The 26255-nt window shown below is 64.2% G+C and overlaps 1 protein-coding gene across 2 annotated transcripts; it reads left to right on the top strand.

Moving 5' to 3' along the window:
* The first annotated feature begins 1127 nt into the window (after window positions 1-1127).
* On the top strand, window positions 1128-25676 carry TNKS1BP1 (tankyrase 1 binding protein 1). Of its 2 annotated transcripts, XM_068988566.1 has the most exons (13): window positions 1128-1186; window positions 4152-4259; window positions 5303-5918; window positions 7413-7482; window positions 11618-12361; window positions 12644-13216; window positions 15369-17383; window positions 22800-23142; window positions 23319-23469; window positions 23570-23697; window positions 24304-24458; window positions 24617-24689; window positions 25312-25676. In XM_068988566.1, the coding sequence occupies exons 2-12, from the start codon at window positions 4166-4168 to the stop codon at window positions 24675-24677; spliced, it is 4950 nt and encodes a 1649-aa protein (XP_068844667.1). In that variant the 5' UTR covers window positions 1128-1186; window positions 4152-4165; the 3' UTR covers window positions 24678-24689; window positions 25312-25676. The 2 variants fall into 2 exon arrangements, with proteins under 2 accessions (XP_068844667.1, XP_068844666.1); XM_068988565.1 differs by lacking the exon at window positions 1128-1186 and adding an exon at window positions 3728-3817 and having other exon boundaries at window positions 11618-13216.
* The last annotated feature ends 579 nt before the right edge of the window (window positions 25677-26255 follow it).

Genomic DNA, 26255 nt, shown 5'->3' with positions numbered 1-26255 from the left:
CAGTCTCTTCTGGTGGGATGGGGCCACCTGAGAGTCTAGAAATGAGAGCTGATCTGATTAGGCAGTCTCTCTCACAGCGGCACTCCATTAGTGAAGCTGAGAGGGCAGCTCCGGCTCCAGCCTTAATCACCTGCGAGTCCAGGGTCTTGGAAATCTTTCGATAATGGAATCAGGATTGACCAAGCTTCCCCGCAAATGGGGGGGAATGGAAACCTGAGCCCGCAGAATTGGGGGTGAAAGAGTGCTGTGTTGGGGTGGGGGTGGGGTGTAGCCTGATAGGGGTCCAGGAAAGGGGTGGAGTATGTGTGAAGCCTTTCTTGAGGAAAAGGGTATGCGGCATTGTTAGGCTAGGAGGAATTTATGTTGGGCGGAGCAGGCATGCCTGCTAAGCCGCTGCAGTCGTGTCCAACCCTCTGCGACCCTGTGTGGACTGCAGCCCGCCAGGCTCCTCTGTCCATGGGACTCCAGGCAGGGATGCTGGAGAGGGCTGCCGTGCCCCGCTCCAGGGGCCCTCCCTGACCAGGGATGTGCCACCTGCGAAGCGCGGGGGCAGGCGCCACAGGAGACGCGCGAGGGTCAGCGGTCATCCCCGCGCGCTGCAGACAGCGGGCGCGAGCGGAGGGCCCCGGGGCCGGCCCCAGGCGCTGGCCCCGCAGGGCCGCAGCCCGCCCACCGCCCGGGTCCGGGCCACCTCCTCTCTAGGCCGCCGTCTCTGTGGCCTTCCGCCCCAGCGCGGAGTTGCGTCAGCTTCGCGGGGGTCCGAGCCGGGGCGGGCCCTTGTGGGCCGGGGCCGGCTTCGTTTGCATGCTCCCCGGCGAACTCGGCGGCGCGGGGACCCTGGCGAGGCGCCCCAACACTCGCTAGGCGCCCCCGGGGCGGAGCACGGCGGGCTGTGGGCGGGGCAGGGGCGGGGCAAGGCGCCCCAGGGGCGGGGCAAGGCGCCCCGGAGGCGGGGCAGGGGCGGGGCCGGGAGCCGGCCATGCACCCCTGGGGCGGGGATAGAGGCGGGCTAGGGGCGGGGCTAAGGGCAGGGCCCGGCGGGCCGTGGGCGGGGCCGTGGCGGGCCCAGGGCGGCCCCGCCCGGGCTCCTCCAGGCTCGGTCCCGCGGCGGCGGCGGCGGCGGTGGCTGAGATTCACGACGAGGTGTGGAGCGCGGGCCTGGTGGAGCCGGACCTCGGGGGAGAGCGTGAGTGCGCGGGGGCGGGCCCAGGGCGGGGGCGAGGCACGGGGGCGGTGGGCGCTCTTGCGTCGAGACCGCGGCCGAGATTGGGGGCGGGGGGCGGTCACGAGGAAAGTTTGCACGGCCCGGGGGTCCGGGGGCCCGGGCGTACGCGCGGGGGCGCAGGGAGCAGGGCCTGAAGCGCGTGCCGGCCGAGCCCGGGAGGGGGCCGAGGCTGCAGGCGGAGCCCGCAGCGGGCGGAGCCGGCGGAGGGACCCTCGCCCCCTTCTCCCCGGCTGGCCCCCCGCCCCCGGCACGCCCCCGGCCTCCCCAGCCCGCCCCCGCCTGGCGCGCGTCCCTGGGCCCCGGTCCGTCCGTCCGCCGGCGGCGCCCCATCGCGCGCGCGGGGCCTTCGCCGCCCCCTCCTCCAGCCCGCCGTCCCCTCCCCCCGGTGGCCGCTGCCCCCTGTGCCCGGAGCTCCCCGCCCGGGCCCTTCCAGACGGCCCCTCGCCCCGGGCTCTCCCGTCTCGCGGTTGGCCCTCCCTCCTGCGGCAGTGTTCTCTCCGGCCCCGGCCGGAGGGAGATCTCAGGGTCGGCGGAGGCGGCCCTGCCTGCGGCGAGGCTTCTTTGGGCCTCCGCCTCGGGGCAGGAGCCGCCTGGTGTCTCCCCTGTGCCCTCAGGGTCCAGCCGATCTCTGGACTCAACGCATGGGGGATGCTCAGAGCCGCTGAGATTTTCACAGCTCTGCCTTCCGGCCCTGGTCACCCGGGTTTCCCGCTGGGCGTCTGAGCTGCTGAGACCCCGTCCTCAGTTGGGGGGGTGAGCCCTCCCTCTTGGGTGCTACAGCTCCCTGCCCGGCTGAGCCTCCAGGTGAAAGGGTTTTCGGTTCTGGACCAGCTGGTCTCCATTCCTAACCACCCACACCATGTATCCCTGGTAATAACGTTCAAGGACAAGGAAACAGCCTTGCGTTTTTTTTTTAAATTTTATGTTTTCTGCCGCGTGCCCCTCCTCCACGCACACTCGGGCCGGCTGTGAATGTTACTCACCCACCCACAGCGCGCCTGCTGCACCGGACTTGGCTGACCGGACTTGCACGGGCCTGGATGTCTCTTTTCCTCCTGTCTAGTCCCTCCTATCTGGGGAACAAGCTGGGGCAGGGTCAGAAGTGAGAGGTTTTCCCGGAAGTTGGGCACCTGAGGTCCCTTCTTTGGATCTGTTGCTATCTTGCCAGACCAGCTGGAGTGGGTGACTTTGGGCAAGGCAGGGCCCCTGCAGGTTGGAGAGGGCTGGGTTGTCCTCAGGGACCCCATGCATGCCAGGTGATAGGAAACATCGCTTTTCCTTTGGAACAGAGGGCCGGGGGCTCTATCAAGGAGGCAGGGGCAGTGGTCAGTCCAGGGGCCTCTTGTGGGTGGGCTGGCGCTTCAGGACCCAGGATGGGACCTGAGGAAGTGGTGAAGTGTCTGAGAACAGGTGACAAGACTGGGTTCTTTGGGAGACCAGGCGTGGTCTGCAGTGCTGGCAGCCTGTGGTTGGGGGAGAGGACGAGATGGTTTCCAAGGGAAGCCTCCTAATAGGAGCCACCGTTTAATGGCCACTTACTGGGTGCTGGGCACTGAGGTTGGCAGCTGCATGGATCGTCTCATGTGAGCCTTTTTTTTTTTTAGTTTTGGCCACACCTCCCAACATGTGGGACCTCAGTACCCCAACCTGGGATCGAACTGGTGCCGCCTGCAGTGTGCGGTGGAAGTTTGGAGTCTTAACCAGTGTGTTAAGTCTCAGTGTGTTCTTCATACAGGGAAACAGGTTTAGAGCAGTGAGGAAGGTGCCTGAGGTCACAGAGCTGGAAGGCAGGAGACCCACCCAGCATTTGAATCCTGGTGGAGCAGACCCGGAGCTCCAGTTACAGGCTGAGAGGAGGGGCACCCGTTTGCTCTCGGCCATAGGCTTCTGTCACGTGGGTTAAAATATCTTCCGCAGTCTCCCTCGAAACCCCTCGGGTCAGGCCCAGGCTGGTGAGTGATGCCCAGGTAGCTCCTTCTGGTCAGCTGTGGACCCTCCCATGGTGACGGGCCCAGGAGGGGAGCCCTAGGGAGTTTTTCCCCAAGCCACCCCGCCCCCCGGATGTTCTCGAGCCAGGTCTCATTCTCCCAGCCCCGGGCCTGGGCCGGCTCCTCCTTCCTCTTGGCGAGGCTCTGGAAATCCAGTGGGAGGCCATTGCTATGGCAACAGGACTAGGCCCTGACTTTACCTCATCAAATTCCAAGCCGAAGCCAAAGCGATTGAGAAATTAAAGGGGAAAAAAAATGTATTCCAGATGTTTACTTTTTATTCCTTATTTTTCCGTGTTTGGATGAGACGGCTCTGGAGGAGGCGGGAGTCGGGGCAGGGACGTGGAGGGAGGAGGAGGACTCGGGGGGCGGGGAGGGAACCACTCCCAGCGGCAGGCCAGGGAGCGGGAAGGGGAGGCCCGCGGGGCAGGCGGGCGGCGGGGCGGGGCCCAGGTTGGGGAGGAGCGGGTTTTTCCCGTCTCCCGCGAGGTGATTCACCGGGAGACTTCAGAGTTGGCAGCCCTTTTGCCCCGGCCCTGAGTCGATCCCGCGAGCGGGGGTTCCCGGACCCAAGGAGTGTGTGTGGGGGGGTGCCTTGGGAATGGTAAGTGGAGTGCCCTGGACAGCTGGCTGGAGGAGGGAGCAGGGGGTGGCTCGTCGGACCTGCAGGACTTTAGGGTTAGGAGACGGACTTGGAGAGCTGTCGCAGGGTCGGGGGGGGGGGCCCAGAGGGGAGGACGTGGCCGCCGGGGACCTCCCGTGACCTCCCCCAGCGCCCCTCCTGAAGCGCCCGCTTCCTGTCCCGCACTGGCCTCCGCCAGAAGTCAGAGACGGCGCGCTGCCAGCGCCCAGCTCTCTGGCCCTCTCTCCGCTCTCCCTCTTTTCTTCCTGGGTCTTCCGCCACCCCCAGCCCACACCGCTCTGCCCCCGACTCCCAGGTCTGCCGCATGTGATGCAAGTGTCTGCTCCCAGGGAAGGCGCAGCCATGGCCTCCCCCGCGCCCCGCCAGCCGGACGAGGAGCTGGTATCCGCTGGCTCTGAGCCAGGTACCTGTAGGTGCGGGGTGGAGCGGGCTGGCTGGGAAGGGGGCCAGAGGCCCGAGCCCCCATTCGGTCTTGGGGGCTGGTGGGTGAAGGCTGACTCTGTTGGGGAGGGAGGGAGGAGTCCTGAGGACAAGCGGGGTGAGCCCTGCACTCCGGTCGAGACCCTTCCGAACTGCGATCACAGCTCTCCAGCAGAGAGCACGCTAACCTTGGAGAGGATGTGGATCAAACCACCTGTTTGACAGAGGAGGAAACTGAGGCCTGGGTGTGGGGGGCGGGGAGGGCATGCACCTTTGGGCTTGAACCCAGGCCTCCTGGCTCCCTGTCTAGACGGCTTTCTTGCGCCGAGTGGAATGAGTGGGTGATAAAGGATCCTATTAGCAGGGCTGTGGCCATGAGTAATTCAAGGTCTTTTATTTGGCATTGAAATGCCTTATATAGAAGGTATATTTCTGGTCTTTTTTTTCCTTCTGTAGCAGATTTCTTTCTGTTTGGCTTAGGTCAATAGTGGGATTGCCTTCCTGGTCTCACAGTGGATGGTGGCGGGGAGGTGGCCTGGGTGTGCCCCTGAGGAGGGGGCAGCAGGGTGCAGGGTAGGGAAGCTGAGCTGGGAGAACGAGTTTGCTGTGGATGTAGTTTAGCAGAATGGCATGCTCTAGGGAAGGACCAGACTGGGGGAGATGGAGGGCCGACTGCCTGGCGTGGGCAGGCAGGCATTCATTTATTAGCCCATTTGGTCATCTGGCCATTCACTTGGTAAGAATGTGTACTAGGTGTGAAGTGGGTACAGTGAGAAATAGCTGCCAGCTGGGGCCTTAAATGGCTTTTCACTTTTAAGGGTGACTGGCTAGACATTTCGGGAATTTGGAGATGAGGGAAGATGTTTCTGGGATGTGTCTAGAAAATCCAGGAAGCCTTCATGGAAGCGGTGACATTTGACTTGTACATGGAAGGGTGTGGGAACATTCTGAGTACATAGGGTGGGAGGTGAAGTTCTGCTTCCTGTTCTTCTGACATAGGCTCAACCAGCCTTTTCCTTTTGGTAGGTGACCCTCGGGCCAAACCCCCTGTCAAGCCCAAACCCCGAGCCCTGCCTGGCAAGCCAGCCCTGCCTGCCAAGCCCAGCCTGCTGGTGCCCATTGGGCCTCGGCCTCCCCGGGGTCCTCTGGCCGAATTGCCTTCTGCCCGGAAGATGAACATGCTGGCGGGACCCCAGCCCTACGGCGGCAATAAGCGGCCCCTTCCGTTTGCGCCAAGGCCTGCGGCGGAGGCCCTGGCTGGGGGAGAAGGCACCCGGGAGCCTGGGAAAGAAGAGACGCCCCCCTTGACCCCTCCGGCCCGATGCGCCGCCCCTGGGGGCGTGCGCAAGGCGCCCCTCCCCTTCCGCCCAGCCTCGGAGCGCTTCGCCCCGCCCACGGTGGAGGAGATCCTGGCCAAGATGGACCAGCCCAGGAAAGAGGGCCCGGCCAGCCCCGACCGCCTCTGGGGCTCCCGCCTCACCTTCAACCACGACGGCAGCTCCAGATACGGTCCCAGGAGCTACGGCATGGCCCCAGGCCCCAGGGATGATGCTGGGACCCTCTCCAAGGAATGGTCCCAGGAGGGGCCCGCGGGGTCTCCTGCCGACTGCCCCGAGGAGCCCAGCGAGACTCCCGAGCAGAGGTGAGGGGTGGGGGGCTGTGTGTCTGGTTGCGGCCAGCCTGGAGGACCGGGTGGGTAGTCTCCTGTGAGATGGTGATCTTCCCTTGGAGGTTAGCTGTGCTGCATGGTGTGTGCGTGCGGGTCAACCCGTGACAGTCACGGACCACCCACCGCCCTCCCCGCCCCCCCCTTCCGCAGACTGAGTTAGTGTGTGCTTTATTCTGCAGTGGTCCTCTGCACAGAGTCCATAGGAGAATTCAGATGTATAGCTTGGAAGTTTATTTTCAGTGCTTTTTTAATATGGGGAGCCAAACGCTGCCTCACTTAATCCACAGCTATCCTGTGTAGTAAAGGGAGTATTAGGCCCATTTTAGAGATGAGGAAACTGAGGCTCAAAAGTGACTTCCCCTGGTCCCTTAGCAAGTGACAGACAGAGCTGGGGTTAGAATTAGGGCCTCTCTGATTCCAGTGTGTGCTCTGAACTGCTGGCCCGCCCTGTGGGTGCAGCGGTGTGCCAGGTGCTGGGTGTGTGTGTGTCTTTGTGTATCTGTGCTGGGGTGTGTATCTGTGTGTCTGTGTGTGTCTGCTGGAGTGTGTGTGTGGGGGGGGGGGGAGCACAGCCTGGCTGTGAAGAGGAGTCTGACGGGAGAGGAAAGCCGTGAACGCCCCTTGACGCCAGGCCAGTGGATGTGAGCATGCGGGCCACACAGCTGGGTTGGAGACCATTGCGTGCAGCATCCCCTTTCCCAGAGCCCATGCCAGCGTGTCCTGGGGGCTCCTGACCTGGACGTGTCCCTGGGCCCCGGGGAGGAGGCTGAGGGTCTCAGCTGCCTTCGGAGCATCCTCAGGGCAGGGAGCACCAGCTTGGGCCGGTTGCCCCCCAGGCCCCGCAGCTCTCTGGCCCCACTGACCCCGCTCCTGCTGCAGAGAAGGCCCTGCCGTGGTCTGAGCCGAGCTGGAGGCCCAGAGTCTCGCCCGCGGTGCCCGCCAGCCTCTCCTGGGAATATGGGCACCCGAGGCCTCCTGTCCCCCTGGGCTCCCTGGAGGCCTGCCCTGTCCAGGCTAGGTTCCTCCCTCTTTCCCCTCCTTTGCTCCCAGCCTGGCTTGAAAGGAGCAACCTCGACCTTGCAGAATCTCTCTGGTGGTCTCCCTCCCCCTGCAGTTCTCTGGAAGCGTTGGCTGGGGAGGGGCCAGCTGCCCTGGCCCGGAGAACCCTAACCCCTCAAGGGCTCTGGGGTTTGGTGGTCTTACCAGGAGCCCCAAGGGCTCTGGGCCTGCTCGGGCTTTTCCCAGAGGGGTTGGGGGGGGCTTACCCCCTGACATGCAGGTTGGGCACATGCGCTGGCCCTGGGGTGCTCTCTCTCGGAGCCGGCAGAGTTTTTGTCCCCTGGGAGGACGTGCCCCTGGCGGGGTGCACGTCAGGTTCTGTCCCGGTCATCGGGCAGACCCCTGATCACCCCTTCTGTCTCCACCTGCGTGATCTGTGCCTCCGTCTCCCCTCTTTCTCCCTCACAGGAAGTGCCCCTCGGACCTGGCCTTCAACGGGGACCTGGCCCAGCCGGCGGTCTCTGAGCCCGTGACTGACGTGAGTTCCCTACCCGCTGTGACGCAGTCTCTGAGCTGGAAGGGCCTCGTTTGTGCCTCTCTCCCGCCTCCCTCAGTTTAGCTGGGGAAACAGAGGCTGTGGAGGACGTTTACGTGACTTGCGTCAGGACTCAGATTTCTCAACTTCCAGGCCACCCTGGCTAAGTGTGGCTGAGGCCCTGAGGCTCCTACAGTGTCCAGGATGACTGCCCTGGACAGCCTGCTGTCTGCTGGGCAACCTCGGGGATGTTGACTGACGTAACCCGGTCATAACTCTGGCCGAATAGGCCCCTCAGGTCCCATGCGAGAGGTGCGGATGCCGGGGCTTGAGGTGCCAAATAGCTTGCCCAGGGGCTGAAGGCAGGATCCGAGTCCAGCACGGTCCCTGGCCAGGCCTGCCCTCTCGCAGAAGAGGGGAAGTGATGTTTCACGGGGGTCTCCTGTTACAGCCCCTCTGCCCATGGTGTGCTCGGGGGTGGACAGTCTGCGTTCCCGAGTAGGTGATGCGAAGGGTGGTCTGTCTTGCTCCAAGAGCCCTTGCTAGCCGGAGGCTGTCCCATCCGGCAGGGGGAGAGACCTGAGTGTGTGCATTTGTCCAAACGTATTTATCGAGCATCCACTGTGATCGCGGTGCCGGGGAGACAGCCACAAGCAAAGCGTCCACAGTCCCCCTGCTTCCAGGAAAGCGTGTGTCCATCCCTCACTCTCGTCCGACTCTTTGTGACCCCGTGGACTGTAGCCCACCAGGCTGTTCTGTCCACGGAGTTCTCTGGGCAGGCATATCGGAGCGGGTAGCCATTCCATTATCTCAGGGAGCTTCCTGACCCAAGGATCGAACCCAGGTCTTCTTCCTTGTAGGCAGATTCTTTACTGTCTGAGCCACGAGGGAAGCCCTTGCTCCCCGAGGAACGTGCCTTCTAACGCGGGGAGGCAGACTCCAACACTGGGTGCCCTGTGACCCGGCAGACGTGCAGAGCATCAGACAGGCACCTGGGACACCACCTGCATGGGTCCCGGGGCGAGGGTGACGGGAAGTCCTTGCCAGGAAGTGGGGCATGGGGTGAGCTCTTGGATGTTTGGGGAACAACCTTTTTGGCAGAGGGAGCTGCAGCTACAAAGGACGTGGGCTCCACCCAGCGAGGAAGCTGGGGTGTCTGGGTCACAGACTGGGTGGTGATGGGCCACTCGGGGCGGGGAGTGCTGGCTTGCAGGAGGGAAGGAGGCCATTGAGGGGCGGGAGGAGAGGCATGACCTTGCTGCCGTTGCAAGCAGTCTCCCTGCCCAAGATCTTGGCCAGGGGCCAAGGGCAGCAGCAGGGGCCAGTCGGGGGGCTCTGGGGGTCGCCCTGGTGAGAGACGACGGTGCTGTGGATCCTGGAGGCAGTCCCTGGGGGAGACGGTGGGTGGGGGGGCCTCTGATGTGAAGGTGGAGTGGACGGGACTTGCAGGCAAGGCTGATCTGCTGGGAGTGAACGGAGAGTGAAGCGTGCCGCTGGGGTCTATGGCCCAAGTGGTCGGGAGGTTACCCTTCACGGAGAAAGGGGCCTTCGTAGTGTTGGGAAGACCGGAGGAGCTTGCTTCTGGATCTGTTGAGCTGGAGACGCCTCGTTCCACGGGGTCCGAGGGGGTCAGTGGGGCGTTTGAGTCCAGAGCTGGAGGGACTTGTCGGTGTGCAGATGGCCCTGGAGTCGGCTGGGGTCCCCGAGGGCATGGGTGAGGCGTGGGAGGGAGACGAGGCCTGGCAGAGGAGCCCAGGAGACGCAGGAAGGAGCAGAGGTTAGGAGGGAACCCTGCTGGCGTGGAGCACAGGAGCTGCCCGGGCTGGAGGAGGGACTAGGGCGCGCGGTCAGTGATCAGATGGTGCCTGCGGGGCAAGGAAGGGGCGCCCCGAGAATGGGGGTTTGCCTGGGGGGTCGTGGCTGAACTTGGCTGGAGCAGCAGGGTGGTGGAAGTGAAGAAGGGAGCCCATTTGGAGGGGGCTCAGCGGAGGCCGGGCCCAAGGCGCTGAGGTTAGAGGTGCTGAATGCAGAGGCCAGGTTTAAGGAAAGGGGTGTAGCTGGAGAGATGGGAGGGCTGGACAGCAGCATGTGTGTGTTTTTTTAAGCCAGAAGAAACGAGGGCAGTTTGTGTGCTGATGGAAACGGTCCAGTAGAGAAGGGAAAAAATCTGTGATGCTGGACACAGAGAGGAGGGCTTGGCCTGAGCTCTGAGCAGGGACGGCTCAGGAGTGGGGCGCCCGGGTGGGGGTCTCTGAGTCCTCGGGGAGGGAGAGCAAGGCCCTCAGCCCGGAGAGCCTGGGCAGAGGTGCAGAGGTTTGAGGACAGACTGGATGGGAAAACGTCGCTGGGAGGTGGGGGTGTGTGGAAGGGGGATGTCATGAGATTGCTGGGTGTTCTGGCTGAGCCCGGGGCGGCTGCGGCTGTGGCTGCGGCTGCAGGGAACCCACCATCCCAGCGGCGGCTGTCTCCAGCTGCCCTGGTGCAGTCTGGAGCTGGGGCAGAGCTGTATTGCATCAGGTTAAACTGGAGTTGGGGAGGGAATACAGGGAGCTCACACAGTGGAGCAGGAGAGAGGGGAGCGGGGGGGGGGGGAGAAGGGAGACGGGTGGACGGGAGGGAGAGAGGGCGCCGGATGGACGGGGGTGGACACGGGCCAGCAGGTCCCCTAGACCTGACGCTCGGAGGGGCTCTGGCTGAGGACGAGGTCTAGGGTGGACCCTCAGAGAGGTGGGCTCTGGGGAAGTCGGGGAGAGGAGGTCAGGGAGCGGAGCCAGGACGCTGGATGCGTCAGTTGTGGGGCTTCAGGAACCGCTGTGAGCTCTTTACCAGGGGCAGCGCTTGGGAGGGCGGCTGTGGTCCAGGAGCTCTGCTCTGAGGGCGGAGGGGTCTGTCCCGGGCTCTTGGAGGAGGGTTCCTGGGGGGCGTGGTTTAAGGGCACAGGCTCTAAATTAACCTGAGATTTGTCTGCGCGGGCTGGAAGGATCGGAGGGTGGCCTTGACGCGGAAGCAGGATGCCCCCCTGCCCAGGCCCAGGGGTCAGGTGGTGGTGGGGCAGACAGCCCTCCATGGGAGAAGGTGGGGGGGCCTGACCTCTGGGGAGAGCAGAGGTCAGATAGAACGAGACTCAGGTCGCGGCCTGCAGGGGTGAAGAGGGGTCAAATGCTGGGGTTCCCAGGGCCCCAGGGTGTCCGTTCTTCCCCCGTGCTGTTCACAGCGGCTGGGTGCGCAGATCTTGCTGAATCCTCTCCTGACCACGAGGTGGACATTGTTGCCCTGGCCCTGGGTTGCAGGTGGGGACGCCGGGGCTCGGAGAGACCCCGCGTGGGAAGGCATCCCACTGACAGGGGAGGTGCCGGTGTCTCCCAGCGTTTTCACCGTCCCTGGGGCTTCTGGCCTGAATCCCGGGTCCCGCTGCCCCCTGGGCAGCGCTGGGAACGTGGATGCTCAGAGCAAGGGTGTGAGCTGCTCCCAGGAGCTGGTCTGAAGCTGCCCTGGGCCTGGTGGAGCCCCACCCTGAGGCCACGCACCCAGCCAGCCAGACTCTCTAGTTTCCTTTTGCCTTTCCTTTACAAAGCCAGTTTTAAAAACACGTATTTTATTTGTTTACGTACTCAGCGGCACTGGGTCCCACGGGATCTTTGATCTTCACTGTAGCTCGCGCCATCTACAGTGATGGCATGCAGACTTTCCGTTTCCACACTTGGGATGTAGTTCCCTGGCCAGGGATCTAACCCGGGATCCCCCTCATTGGGAGTGTGGGATCTTAGCCCCTGGACCACCGGGGAAGCGCACAAAGCCAGTGTTCCTGACCCATGAACCTTGGACCCTTAGGAACTCACATGAGCTTTGGGCTTGGGGGATGCGGGTGGGCGTGGTCTGAGTGATCCCCTGGGAATGGCGCGCTGTGCATTTCGTGGGGGGAGGGCCACACGGGAGGGTCTGGGGGCCCTGGCAGTCTCGGACACCTGAGGTCATTCTGGAGCTTCTATTGGTTGTCCTGGGGGGCTGTCCCTGCGCCCCGGTTTCCCCCATGGAGTGAGAGTGTCAGGCAGCTAGCGCTGACCTGGGGTCTCTCAGGGGTGGGCAGGGGCCTCCCTGAGCTTGCGGAGCAGTGACAGCCCCTGACTTTCTCTTGCAGGTTCTCAAGCCCTGGGTGCCCCCTGGTCCAGGCCTCACCTTGGAGAACGGAGGCACCCCGGGCCTGGGTCTCCCCGCTGAAGCCTTGGGCTCGGGCCCCAAGTCTCCTCACCTTGACTCCCTCGAGGGGGGCTCTCCCCGTCACCCCCACCGTCCAGAGGCCCAGAGCCCTGCTGCTCCTGGGCCTCCCTCCCTGCCCCCTGAGACTCTGGGCTCCCCAGCTGCGGGCCTCCCCGAGGAAGGCTCCCACCACCTGCCTGCGAGCCCAGGGGTCCCAGCCGTGGCTGCCCCGGAGGACCCCAGACCCGGCAGCCCCATGGTGCGGGAGCTCACGGGGCACTTCAGCCCCGAGCGGTCCCCAGCCACAGCACCCCAGCCCCTGACGGAAGCGGGTGAACTGCCGGACCTGCCTCGGACGTTTGCATCTGGGGACGGGGCGGCCCCGGGGAATGAGGACCGCCCTGCTGGCGGCCTGGCCCAGCGGCGGTTTTCTGAAGGTGTGCTGCGGCCTCCCGGCCCAGACCGGGAGCAGCTGGGGGGCTCGCTGGTCGCCCTGACCCAGGCCCAGGGGGGCCCGTCCGCCCTGGACCACCCCTTGGGGAGTGGGACAGAGTCCAGCTGGAGCTTGTCTCACTCCTTTGAATGGACCTTCCCCACACGGCCTGCAGGCCTCGGGGTGTGGCGGCTGGACTCCCCACCGCCCTCCCCCATCACCGAGGCCGCGGAGGCTGCAGAGGCCGCGGAGGCTGGAGACGGGGCCGTGTCTGCCTGTGAGGAGGCTGAAAACTGGGCTGCGTCCACCCGGGAGGAGGCCGGAGGTGGGGCCGCAGAGGCCAGAGATGGGGCCGCGTCCACCCAGGAGGAGCCTGGAGGCGGGGCCGCGTTCACCCGCGAGGACCCTGGAGACTGGGCCGTGTCCACCTGCGAGGAGGCCGGAGGTGGGGCCGCGGAGGCTGTGGAGGCCAGAGATGGGGCTGTGTCCACCCAGGAGGAGGCTGGAGGCGGGGCCGCGTCCATCCGCGAGGAGGCCGGGGACTGGCCTGCGTCCATCCGGGAGGAAGGCGCGTCCCAGCCAGGGCCAGGGTCCCCGTTGGCTGCAGAGGGACCAGGAAGACCTGCTTCCCGGGGGCCGGGGGACGACCCGGGCTCCTCCCAGAGCCCAATGGGTCGTGGGGAGGACCATTCTCTGGAGTCCTCACCAACAGCAGGGGACCCACCTGGACCAGCCTTGCTGCAGGTAGAGATACACGGGGAACGGGAGCCCCCTTCACCCGCCCAGGAGGCCGCCCTGCGCGTCCTGGAGCCTGTCCTGGGCCAGGTGCAGCCAGCGCCCCCGGACCAGCCCTGCGTCCTGTTCGTCGACGCCCCCAAGCCCGGGCAGGCGCTGTCTGTCGAGGAGGACCCCATGGCCCTGGCCCTGGCCGAGACCACCCGACCCAGGACAGCGGTTCAAGACCCCCGCCGGGCATCCCCCGAGCCCACAGGGCCCGAGAGCAGCTCCCAGTGGCTGGACGACCTGCTGGCCTCGCCCCCGCCCACTGCACGGCGGGGTGCCTCGTCTGAGCTGAAGGGCGCCCCGACCCCCAGTGCCTGCTCTGAGGTAAGGGGGTCCCTGGGCAGGGTTCAGAATGGAAGTCAGGGGCTTCGGGGGGCCTCATTGTTTCAACACGGATGCCCTGTGTCCAGAGTTTGGGATCCAGCCGTGAGCAGGCACCTCTGCCCCTGCCCTGGAGGTCCGTACCGTCTGCTCAGCTGGCAGAGCAGAGGGTATGGACTGCTGCTTAGAGTCTAGTCTGAGTCCGCATCTGACCCCGGCTTCCATCAGCCGAGTGGTCTTGGGCACATACGCTGACCTCCAAGCTTCAGAGCCCTTTCACAACGATGATATTTGCCTCATAGACTTGGGGGCTTCCCGGGTGGCACTGCTGGTTAAAAATCTGCCTGCCAGTGTAGGAGACACAGGTTCAGTCCCTGCGATGGGAAGATCCCCTGGAGGAGGGTGTAGCAACTGACTCCAGTACTCTTGCCTGGAAAATTCCATGGATGGAGGAGCCTGGCAGGCTGCAGTCCGTGTGGCCGCAGAGTCAGACACGACTGAGCGACCGAGGACACTTAGGCTTGTGTTGTGGGCAAGACAGATGTGGAAAACGCTGGGTGCAGGGCTTGGCACCCCTGAGCGTTCAGTCTGTGAGGACGGGTGGTTTCATGAAGGGCGCCAGCAGAGCCAGATAGACGTGGGTCCTGGACTCAGACTGCCGAGTTGCTGTCTTGGCCCTGTTCCTGGCCCACGTGTGAGCTTGAACACATGACTTTCCTTCCCGCACCTCAGTTTCTGCGTCTGTAAAATGGGGAGAATGGTGCTGGGCTCTACCTCGCAGGGTGATGGCTGCAGTGCCTGTGACGTACTCAGACTAGTGCCCATCGCGAGTGCTTGGGAGTGTTGCATCTTGCGAATGTTCTTACTGTGAAGTTCAGACTTGCTTTCGTAGAGGCCCAGAGGAGGCAGACCCTTGTGCAAAGGTTACCCAGTAAGCTGGCAGCTGGGCTAGGGCCAGAGCACCGATTCCAGGGCCAGTGCCCTTTCTAAAACTACCGGGCTGCCCAGCAGTTTCAGGGATGCGGTCCAGGTGGCGTTTGAAACGAACTTTTCACGCCCAGCCCGCGGTTGGCAGGGGCGGGGCTGGGGGGAGGGAGGAGCCGGGGCCTCTGGGCGGGGCCTGGGGAACGAGCAGGAAGGAGTTAAGGCCTCTGGGCTCCCGCGGTAGGTGTGTCTGTCCGCCCCGGGATGCGGTGACTCAACTGGCCCCCGGGCGGGGCGCTGAGAGCTGCAGCTGCTCTGCAGGGAGCGGGGCCAGGGCCGTTGGACAGGTCCGGGCGGGCGAGGGGAGCGGCCCGCCCCGTCCCAGCACTCGCCGCGCCCAGTGGGCCCCGGGGCGGGCGGGGACCGGAGGCCGGGACCATGGCCGGGCCCGGGGACCGGGAGCCCAGCGTGTCGGTCCTGGAGAGGCTGCTGGCCAACGCCGCGCTGCGGGACGAGGCCGGCCGGCTCCGCAGCCCCGAGCCCAGGGCTCCCCCGGCCGCAGGAGTGAGTCAGGGAGTTCCGGACGGGGTGGGGAGCCCGGAGCCCTGGCTGGGTCTTCTCCCTGAACCGGAGGAGGCCGTCCCTTTGGGGCGGGCGGTGAGGACCCAGAGGGCTTCGCAGGGCGGCCGCTGGCAGGAGGGAGCTTCCCTTGGGGAGGTCGGGGCTGGGGGTTCACGCGGTCTGGAAGGGTGAAGAGTGCCCTGGGGAGCTTGCCTTGGAAAGGGGCGGCTGTGGAGGGGCGCAGGGTCTTGAACGGTCCTCACTGAGGCCATGCCCGCCCCCACAGCCCCGGGAAGACCCCTCTGCCAGGCAGCCCTGCTCCTGGCGTTTCTCCAGGTGTTGCCCAAGGGCGGTAAACAGGACCGCGGGATTTGCCGCGGAGGCCCCACGGGGTGCCGGGACCTCTGCTGAGCCCTCGGCTTCAGTGATTCCATTTAACCCTCTCGTTCTACCCTGTGCCGTAGGAACTGACCTCATTGAACGATGGGGACCCCGGGGACCCAGAGTGCTTAAGTGATCTGCCCAAGGTCACACAGCCGGCATCCAAATCCAGGCTCTCCGAAGCCAGAGTTGGGCAGGAGGCAGCACTGACTCTTGCTCCGGACCGATCGCCACCCTGACTAATTGCAAGCCCCGTTTCTCTGTGTCTCTCTTTCTCTCTGATTCCCAGGGACTCCTCGGCTGGGCCCAGAAGGACCTGCGAAGTGAATTTGGAATTGCAGGGGGCCCACATCCCGGCAGTTTCCCGCCTTCTACCTGGTCCCAGGACGCTTCTCGGGACTATGGCCTGGGAGTTGCAAGCCCTCGAGGGGACCCAGGCCTCGGAGAGAGGGACTGGACTGGCGAGTGTGGCCACGGAGTCGGGGACAGGGGCCCTGGGGAATGGCCCGGCAGGTGTGCCCTCGACCGCGAGGAGAGTGAGGTCGGCGGCCAAGATGCGGGTGGAGCAGGGGCCCCCGGGGTCCTCGGCGCCCAGGACCGGGTGATCGGGAAGCCTAGCGCTCCGCAAAGCCACGAGGTGGAACTTCAGCATTGGGAGTTTGGGAAGAGGGATTCCCAGGGCACCTACTCCAGCCGGGATGCGGAGCTCCAGGACCAGGAGTTCGGGAAGAGGGATTCCCAGGGCACCTACTCCAGCCGGGACGCGGAGCTCCAGGACCAGGAGTTCGGGAAGAGGGATTCTCTAGGGACCTACAGCGGTCGGGATGCGAGCCTTCAGGACTGGGATTTTGGGAAGAGAGATGCCCTGGGCGCCTACACGAGCCGGGATGAAGAGGGGCAGGGTCCGGAATCAGGGCAGAAGGACCTGCTCGGCAGGTACAGCAGCAGCCAGGACTCAGGGCAGCAGGGCCCGGGGTTTGGGAGGAGCGATTTTGGCAGGAGCGCCTGGGTGCCGGACTACAGCAGCGGCCTCCCCCGGGACTTTGGAGCCAGAGCCCTGAGTGCGGGGTTCAGCCTCGAGGAGGCCCAGCGGCAGGACACGGAGTTTGAGAAGAAGACCCCGGGCCGAGTGAGCCCCGAGGCGGCTGGCAGGGACGCGGGCTGGCCTGAGACCGCCGAGGCGGGGGCCGTGTTCCCCACCAGCGGCCCCCAGCCGCAGGACGGGGCTCCGGGGCAGAGGGACCCAGGCGGCTGGCAAGGCGGCGCTACTTCCCGGGAGGTTGGGGGCCTGCAGGCTGGGGGCACTCGGAGCCCGGGGGAAGCTGACAGGGAGGGGGCGGAGCGGGGCTGGGCCGGAGACTTCGGCCTCGGCGTGGGCGCCCAGCCAGAGGCGGCCTTCGGCCCGGGGCGGCGGGGCTGGGGCGGCAGCTTCTGCGGGGAGGCTGCGGAGCGGAGCCCCCAGTTTGGGATAATCGGCGACGACAGGGCGGGAGGGGCTGGCCTGAGCCCTTGCGGCCAGCTGGGAGGCGGCCCCTTCCTGCCCCCCGAGGGGGCCGTGGACTGGACTGACCAGCTGGGCCTCCGGAACCTGGAGGTGTCCAGCTGTGTGCGTGCCGGCGGCTCTGGCGAAGTCAGGGAGGATGGCGTGGGACAGACGGGCTGGGCAGAGCACGTGGGCGTGACGGACGCAGGGCTAGTCCACCGTCCGCAGAGCGGAGGGGCGGAGGCCCCCGGGGGGCTCGGAGTCGGGGACCAGGACTGGACTTCCGAAGATGGAGGCCCCAACCAGGCCAGAGAGGGTGGCGTGGGGCAGACTGACTGGTCGGGCACGGAGGCGGGAGAGTTCTTTAAATCAAGGGAGCGTGGAGTCCAGGCAGACTGGACTCCCGAGCAGAGAGACCGAGAGCTCAGGCCGGGCGGGGTGGACTGGGGTGACAGTCTGGGCCTGAGGCATCTGGAGGTGCCCTGTGAGCTAGACTCGGAGAGTTCTCAGGGGCCACGGGGATGCGGGCTGGACCAGGTGGACTGGGCCCAGGACTCGGAGCTCCGGAACGTGGAGCTCCCGGCTGAAGCCCCGGAATGTGGCTTGGGGGACCTCAGCCCGTCCCCGGAACCAGGTGTGGGGAATGATGACCTCTCAGCCTCCGGCCTGGAGGCCCGAGGCCCCTCAGAGGCCAGAGAGCTTGGGGTCGGTGAGATGAGCGGGCCAGACGCCGAGGACGGAGACCCATTCCTGCCACCCGTGGTCATCTGCCCGGAGGAGGACGGATACGGGCTTCAGGAGTCCCCGGCCTTCGGACCCAGGTAAGGGAACCCCGGGTGGGAGGGCGTGACAGCCCCCTGGAAACGGCCTCCTTTCTGCCTGGGGTGGAAGCTGCTCTTCCCCCAAAACGTCTAGTATTCGGAGAACTGGGATGGTTCGGAGTGTGAATTTTTCTTGCATTTATTTATTTCTTAAATCGAGCACTGACACACACACAGGTGAGTTTGGTTTTTGAAGCGATGACTGTGGTGGTTGAGGTGTGATTTTTGCAGCATGATTGTTTGGGTGCTGGAGGAAGCGTCCTGTGCGGGATGGTTTCTGGCGGGCCCTGGATGCTCCTGGCCTGGGGGGAACGATACATTCCTGGGCCTGGGGGGTCGAGGCCTGGCGTGATTCTCGCCTGGGCAGGTCCAGTGTGGAGCGGGCAGTAGCGCTCATCTCTGCCAGTGGGGAGGACCTCCATGCTTCTTGCCTGCCCTGTCATTTTTTTTTTTTTTTTCTTTTTCTTTTTTTTTTCCCTGCCTTGTCTTAAGGCCCCCAAGGGCAAGGCTTCCCTGGGGGTCCTGTGCTTAGGACTCTGCGCTTTGACTGCTTGTGGGCCGGAGTTCAGTCCCTGGTCAGTCAGGGGACTGAGATTCTGCACACGGACCATGCAGCGCAGCCAATAAATAAATAAAAAACAGCCACACCAGCTGAGAATTAAACTCTGGTTCAAAAGGGAAGCCTGGTATCTGGCCTGGTGACCTTTTGGCCTCCACACCCAGGGTGGCTGAAAAAGAACTCCCCCCGTCCAAAAAAAACAGTTTATGTAGTCTGACTCTGAAATTCTTCTGTTCTAAAACCAACCAGGGCGATGTCTCACCCCACTTAAGGGTGCTTAAAAGGCATCATGTTTATTTTGCCATCACTTTCGTCCGTTGAGATCGGGTTTAATTCTCTTGACTTGAGTCGCAGGTCTGAACTTTGCCAGACCTGGGTGCAGGGGAATGCTTCTCACGTGTTGTGAAGGGGAGATAGGAGGGGGTGCTGGGTGGAAGCTGTGTTTGCAGTGGAGGTGGGGGTGCTGGTAGCTGAGGGGCCGGAGGCATCAGGAGAGGCATTGGGGGCTGAGGATGGGGCGGGGGAGGGGAAGGGGAGGTGGGCAGAGCCTGGGGCCAGGGCGAGGCCCTGGGGGGCATTTTGGGCTCTGCTGCTGCATGGAGCTGGAGGGGCACTGGCTGGGGCAAAGCCTGCAGGGAAGGGCATGAGTGACCGGATCTCTCTGAGCTGTGACTTTCCGGGTGTGGGGAGAGCATAGGCCACCCGAAGTTGCCCCTGAGTCTTCTTCCCAGGATGCTCAGAACTCCGCCATCCCCAACACCTCCCCTCCATGATCTTCACACCAGCCCTGTGAAGCAGAAAAGGGTTTTTTTTTTTATCACCTCCAATTTCCAGGTCGAGTGGTATGACCCACTTAAGGTCACCGAGTCAGAAATGCCACTTTCCGACTTGTGGGCCTTAAATGCCTTCAAGGCTTTTGGACTTGCACGCAGTGGGACCCACCGCCCTCCATGTGTTTCTGAAGGTGGGCGGGGGGGACGGGGGAGAGTCTCCCCACTTGTTAAGGATGGAGAGAGAGGCTGGCTGGGGGACTGGGTTGGGGAAGGGGCAGGGTTCTGGCAGAGAAGCTCAGCTGTCTGAGCTCCGGCCTCCGTCACACCTTGAAAACGCCCGGCTCTTTCGGGCCGTATTGTACATTTGGCTAACACTGTGTGCTCAGTGGACGTACGGGAGACTTAGGAAGTAGGGCTCTTGGCACTGAAAGTACATCAGTAATGGAAACCTGGTTACCTTTCTCCAATGCGATGTTTCTCGAGCTTATTTGATTAACATCCACTGGGCTGGTGTTTTGAGCTTCTGACTCGGGGAAATTCTACACTCTGGAAAGTTGCTCTCTGGAGGAAGCTTTGCAGGTTCTCCTGGTAACGAGAAGTCCTTGAGGACAGCTCAGAGCCCCTAGCTTTGGGCCTGTCCGCCAGGTTTGGGGCCGGGTTCTGCCACTGCCTCCGTGAGCCTGAGCAGGGCCCGTCTCTGCTCCGGCTTCCCATCTCTGACGAGTGGGCATCATCAACTCCCGACGCCGCTGGGGGCCGTTGGGCTGGGGGTCTGTGTGTGGGGAGTGTCAGAGCTGTGGATGTGTGGTCAGCCCCAGCCAGGTGCTCACCGCCAGAGTTCACGCTCGCTTAACAGACGTGGATGGATGTGGGGCCCTGGGGGACGTTTCTGGCCATCGTCCTGCGTGGGACGGAGGCCCCCCGGCTGTGGCCATCGGCTGGACTGCTGTCTGAACAGTTGGGATGAGAGCGGCATGGGCGCTTGGCATGTCCCTCTCGTGTCTCGGGCTCCTTGTCCTCGGGGGAGAGGCGCTCCTGGGCCCCCCGAGAGCTGCTGCACGCCCCCTCTCCTGCCCCAGCTCCCAGCCCCAGGGATACAGCATCCTCCCAGCCATCTGGGGGGGTCTTCGTGGGCTGGGAGAGGACCCTTGGCTTCTGAGGGCCGGCCCCCTCGTTCTGTGAGCGGGGGAAGCAGCCCCAGAGTGGCAGCGCGATTTTCTCAAGGGCCCACAGTTTGTGAACGCTGCCCCTTGGTGTTCTCCGGGCCCCTGCATGTGGCTGGCATTTTCTTCCTGTCTCTCTGGAGTCAAGGTCAGCTGCGTTCCACCTTCCGTCCCGATCGCTCTTATTTTGGGTCTTGGAGCCTTGAGCACGAGGAAACGGGTCTGTTACACGTGGACCCCCATGTTTGTCCCTGGAATGGTCCTGGGGGTGGGGTTGGATCAAGTCCTGGCCCTCGGGATCCTCAGAGTCCTGACGGGCAAGGGGCAGAGCTGGTGTCAGTTGAGATGGGCCCTTAGGCTGGGCACCTGGTGCAGACAGTGGGTGGGATGCGTGTTCCCCCCGACCCCTCCGCAGGGCCTCCCCCAAGGCCCATGGGGCTGCGGGTGTTCCGGGTCCCCTCTGGTGTGGATGTCTCCGCCCACCCATCTGCGGGTCTGCAGCCCCTTGGCCCCGGCCTGCCCCAAGTGTCCCCTCTGCCCCCCGCTTCCCCTCTGCCTCACTCCAGAGAGGCTGGTGGGCGCTGCTGCCCAGCGAAGCTGCCCCTCCCTCCCTCCAGGGCACTCCTGATTCTGTTTGTCAGCAGCCTTGGGAAGGACAGACTGACAAGCGCTCCCCTGCTCTCCCCACTTCTGGCCTGGCGCTGACTCACCTGCTTCACGCTCTTCCCCTCCAGCCCAGGATCTGGGGCTCATGGCCTAGCTTCCAGGCACTGCCCGCCTTTCCCATGCCTGTGTGCATGGGGTGTGTGTTTGTGTGTCTGTGTGTGTGTGTCTCAGGTGTGGCTCTGCAGCACTTGTGTGTGTGTACAGTGTGTCTGTGTGTGTGTCTCACATGTGACTCTGTGGTGCTCTGCGCGTGTGTGTATACAGTGTCTGTGTGTGTGTGTCTCGGGTGTGGCGCTGTGGTGCTGTGCGCATGTGTGTGTACAGTGTGTGTCTCGGGTGTGGCTCTGCAGTGCTTGTGTGTGTGTGTGTGTACGGTGTGTGTGCGTGTCTCTGTGTTGGGTGTGCCTCTGTGGTGCTTGTGCGTGTGTGTGTACAGTGTGTGTGTGTCGGGTGTGCCTCTGTGGTGCTTGTGCGTGTGTGTGTCGGGTGTGGCTCAGCAGTGCTTGTGCGTGTTTGTGTGTGTGTACAGTGTGTTTGTGTCTCGGGTGTGCCTCTGGTGCTTGTGCACGTGTGTGTGTACAGTGTGTGTGTCTCGGGTGTGCCTCTGTGGTGCTTGTGCGTGTGTGTCGGTTGTGGCTCTGCAGTGCTTGTGTGTCGGGTGTGGCTCAGCAGTGCTTGTGTGTGTGTGTGTGTGTACAGTGTGTGTGTGTCTCGGGTGTGCCTCTGGTGCTTGTGTGTGTCGGTTGTGGTTCTGCAGTGCTGTGTGCGTGTGTGTGCAGTGTGTGTCTCGGGTGTGGCTCTGTGGTGCTTGTGCATGTGTGTGTCCAGTGTGTGTGTGTGTGTGTGTGTGTGTGTGTGTGTGTGTGTGGGGTGTGGCTCTGCAGTGCTTGTGTGTGTGTGTGTCGGGTGTGGCTCAGCAGTGCTTGTGAGTGTTTGTGTGTGTGTACAGTGTGTGTGCATGTCTCTGTTGGGTGTGGCTCTGCGGTGCGTGTGTGTGTGTGTGTACAGTGTATGTGTGTCTCGGGTGTGGCTCTGTGGTGCTGTGCGTGTGTCTCGGGTGTGCCTCTGCGGTGCTTGTGCACGTGTGTGTGTACAGTGTGTGTGTCGGGTGTGGCTCTGCGGTGCTTGTGTGTGTGTGTGTACAGTGTGTGTCTGTGTGTGTCTCGGGTGTGGCTCTGCTGGTGTGCATGTGTGTGTACAGTGTGTGTGCGTGTCTCTGTGTTGGGTGTGGCTCCGTGGTGCTTGTGCCGGTGTGTGGAAGGAGTGACCAGTGATCCGTGCCCACTTCCCCACAGGAGACAGGCCGTGAGTGTGTGCATGTGTGTCTGTCTTGGGGGCAAGCAGGCAGCTGGGCCACACACAGGCTCCCGGGTGCAGAGCGTGAGCCGCAGAGCGTGCTGTGCGTGCCGGATGGTACGGATTGTGTCTCGAGGGCGCAGCGGGCAGGAGACGCAGCTCGGGCCCAAAGGTGGCGTCCCCGCCCCCCAGCAGACGTCAGCTCTGTCCCAGGCCCTGGGCCACGCGGGGACGCAGGCGGCTGCGTCCTCGAGTTACTGGCCGACGGGCCGTGGGGACAGAGCACCTGGACTTGAGGCGGGGCTGGCAGCTCGCGCCCAGGGTGTGCTGGGGGGGGGGGCGGCAGGGGGCGGGCCCAGGGGATACCCAGGGGGGGTCCGGCCGACTGAGGGCGCGGGGGCGCCTGCCGGGCAGAAGCAGCTTGTCAAGCGCCATCGGGTACGCGGCGGTCCGCGAGGGCCGTGTGTGTAGAGGCGTGCAGGGAGGGTGAGCTGGAGGGCGGGGGCGGGGCTCGGCAGGCGGTCCGCACCCCGGGAGGGCCAGCGTCCACAGCGTTGGCAGCGGTAGGATCCCTTTGGTGGGCACGCCCCCCGCGCGGCTCTGTGCGAGGCGTTCAGTCTCAATCCGCGCTTGCAGAGACTCTACTTAGAAGACCCTAAGGCTCTTGGGGTCCCCTGTGCGCGGCTCTGTGTGAGGTGTTCAGAGCCTCACTCTGTGCCCCCGGTGACCCTGTAGTTAGCAGACCCCTTGGGGGTGAAGGGACTCCCCCATCGTCTCAGGAAGCGGGGAGCCTGGCGTTTGAACACGCCGGGCTGGCCCAGCTCGCTCTCTGCGTGCAGTCCGGAGGGAGGCATGGATGGCCCGCAGGGAAACAGGCTGAGAAAGGCTCTCTGCGCGGGGCGGGGTTTGGGCGGGCCCCACGGCCTCGCATGACCTCGGCCTCTGCTCTGTCCTCGCAGCCCTGGTGATTACCTGGCCCGCTCCCCACCCACGGGCTCCCAAGGCCAGCCGGGGGAGAGGCTGGCTGCCCACAGCCCCGAGGCCCTGGCCTTGCAGGAGTCGGCATCCCCGGGGCCTAGGACCCTGTCGGAGGAGGAAGGGGCCGCGGCAGGTGCGGACCGAGCGGAGCCCCGGGAGCCGGGCCGGGACCCCCTGCCTTCCTGGAGGCTGCAGCCGGATGGGGAGGCCAGCTGGACAGACGCGGTCGACAGCACCCAGGATGCCGCAGGGGCCAGGCAGGGCGAGCAGACCCCCCAGGGCCCGCCGGCCAGCACCCCCAGCCAGGATTTCTCCTTCATCGAGGTCAGTGGGTGGGCTGTTGTCAGGATGCAGGTGGAAGGGGTGTATAGGTGCTGCAGCTCGGGTCTCACCTCGGGTCCTCCCTCTTGGTGGGGTGGTCTCAGCCTGGGGGGCGGGAAGCTGGGACAGGGCGGCTGCGCGAAGGTGATGGCAGTGGCGTGTACCCCCAACCCCTGCAGGACACCGAGATCCTCGACAGCGCCATGTACCGGAGCCGTGCCAACCTGGGGCGCAAGCGTGGGCACCGTGCCCCGGCCATCCGGCCCGGGGGCACGCTGGGCCTGTCGGAGGCTGCAGCGTCGGACGCGAGGCTGTTCCAAGACTCCACAGGTAGGGCCGGGCTGTCCTGACGACCTTCATATCGCTGTCCTGTGGGCGGGGGGGTCTGGGGTCGCCGCCCCGTACTGAGACCCTGCCCGGGCCCTTGCAGAGCCACAGGCTTCGCAGGCGCCGTCCTCAGACGAGGAGGTGGTCGAGGAGCCTCAGAACCGCAGGACACGGGTGACCAAGGGCCTGAAAGTCAGCCTGTTTCCTGGCCTGAGCCCATCGGCCCTGAAGGTGCCCTCTGGCCGTGCCGCCCTCTGGTGTCCGGCCTGCCCTCTGTCTGTCTGTCTGTTCGTCTAAGCTCCGAAACCCTGTCCGTTCTCTGCGCCTGCTGTGCCCGTGGTGGGCGCGAGGCGGGATGGAGAGAAGAACACGATGGGTCTGGGTCCCAGAACCCCACGGGCTGGCAGGGCGACCGCGGTGCAGCGGGGTGGAGGGTTAGGCGTCCTGGGGGTGCGGGGCTGGGGCAGGCTGCTCAGAGGGAGGTGGGAAGCGGGGTGCGGGACTCGGGGAGACCTCCGGTGACCGTAGCGTGTGTGGTGGGGAGATGTTGCAGGCAGAGGGCGCAGGGCGTGCAGACCCCGGGGGCGTCGCCGCTGGCTCCGTCCAGGCCGCTTGGGCTGGATTCAGGTCAGCAGTGTCTCCCCGAGGGCCTGCGGGGTGCCAGGCACAGCCCGCCCTCGAGGGAGGTCATCGCTAAGCGACTTCCCCTCCCCGGGGTAAGAGGGCTGTGGAGGGCGTTCGGGTCTGGGCCGGGTACCTGTGCTCTGGGGAGACGGCCTGGCCCTCCCTGCCGCCGCCGGCCCGCTGACGTCTGTCCGCTCCCCGGCTTCCTCTCAGGCCAAGCTGCGCTCGCGGAACCGCTCGGCTGGTGAGGGGGAGCCCTCAGAGGGCAAGGCGGGCCAGAAGGATTCGATGCAGCGCTCCAAGTCCTGCAAGGCCCCCGGGCTGGGCAAGCCCCACGCGCTCCCACCCAGGCCAGACAAGTCCTCAGGGTAGGTGCTCTGCGTGCCGGGAACTACCCGTCTCGGTCTTAAGAGGAAAACCCTGGTTTACAGGGAGACAGAGGCTTGGAGGGGGTGTCGTGCCACAGGTCGGCACTCTTCGCTTGGTGCCAGGGGTGCTGGTCTGACTTCTGCCCCCTGCCTTCTAGGTCAGAAGGATCATCGCCCAACTGGCTGCAAGCCCTGAAGTTGAAGAAGAAGAAGGTCTAAGAAGTCGTTGAGGTGCGGGCAGGAGCTGGGCTTGGCCTGTCTGGGGCTGGGGGCCCTGCCCCGAGGCCTCCGGGGGCCCCAGACCTGCTTTTATGGCCCTCCTCTGCAAGGCTGGAGGAGGGATAGGCTACCCACTGCAGTATTCTTGGGCTTCTCTGGTGCCTCAGCTGGTAAAGAATTGCCTGCAATCAGGAGACTTGGGTTCCATTCCTGGGTTGGGAAGACCCCCCCTGGAGAAGGAAATGGTTACCCACTGCAGTATTCTTGCCTGGAGAACTCCATGGAGAGAGGAGCCTGGCGGGTTGCAGTCCATAGGGTTGCAAAGAGTCGGATACAACTGAGCCACTAACACTCCGAGGCTGGAAGCAGACGGCTAAGGCCAAGCTCCAGAGTTCTGGGTCTCTCGGCTTGGGGGCGTCCACCCCGCCTTCCTCCTGAGGCTCAAGGATGGTGGCCTGAGTGTGGCCCTCCTGCCCTTCTGGTCTGGCACCCCTGGGGAGCACTCACTAGGCTGGAGGTCCCCAGCAGGACCTTCCTCACGCTGGGCCTCGCAGAGGGGCGCCTGGGCAGGGAGTTGGAATGCCCCTTCTGCCTCCCTGTCCCCGTCCAACCACTTCTCTCCCCTCTGTTGCAGGTCCTTCCCATCTGGCAGTCTCAGGCAGTGCCCGTCCCTGTGGGGTCCCCAGTGGGGAGATGGCTGAGCCTCCCCAGGCCACAGCCCCTGCCCGTCCGCCTCTGGGGGCGTTGGGGGAGGCCCTGACATGCACTTTGTATCAGCGTCCCAGCTCCCCTGCACCGCCCCTCCCCGCCGGTCTTCCATGGTGTTGGTCCCTCGCCGTCTTCCCGCTTCCCTCTCTGCTTCCTCCTGCAGCCCCCCTTGGGTTTTCTTTTGATACCAGTTTATAGCCTTTTTTATAAAAGTGTTTGATTTTTGTAACGGGCAGAGCCCAGCCCCACCCCACATCTCCCTCCGCCCTGCCAGGGCCCCCACAGAAACCGATAACGTTTTGCCACTTGAAACAATAAAATTTTTTGGGAATTGGTGCTGCCCCGGTTGTGGTGTGTGGTTGTGGCGTGTCCCCCATCGGAGGCTGAACCTGGGAGGTGCTGCTCTCGCCCCGGCCCAGCCTGGAGCCTCTGCTGACGCCCATCCTGTCTTCCCCAGCACTCCTTGGGCTGATTCCCAATTCAGACAACCCCCAAATCTACATAGCTTGACATACAAAGGTTTCTTTTCCAATCATAGCCCCATCTGGGATGGGTTAACTGTCAAATTACATTAATAGCCCCCACGCTCCCTAAAATTAAAAAAACCAAAAGGCTTAAGAAGCTCCGGTGGATGGGATGATTTCCAAGTTCAGCTGTAGTTCAAGTGATTCTATTTGGCCTCCGTCTTCCCTGGAGGCTCAGATGGTAAAGAATCTGCCTGCAACGCAGGAGGCCTGGGTTCGATCCCTGGGTCGAGAAGACCCCCTGGAGGAGCGCTGTGAACCTCACAGTCACGCAGAACCCAGGCCCCTTCCCTGTTGTGGCTCAGCCATGGTCAGGAGCCCCAGAGGCTCTGTAGCATCCAGTGGA

The sequence above is a fragment of the Capricornis sumatraensis genome, chromosome 16, assembly GCF_032405125.1.
Source record: "Capricornis sumatraensis isolate serow.1 chromosome 16, serow.2, whole genome shotgun sequence".
Taxonomy (NCBI): Eukaryota; Metazoa; Chordata; class Mammalia; order Artiodactyla; family Bovidae; genus Capricornis; species Capricornis sumatraensis.
Note: the sequence above shows the minus strand (reverse complement) of the source record. Positions and strands in the feature narration are given on the sequence as shown.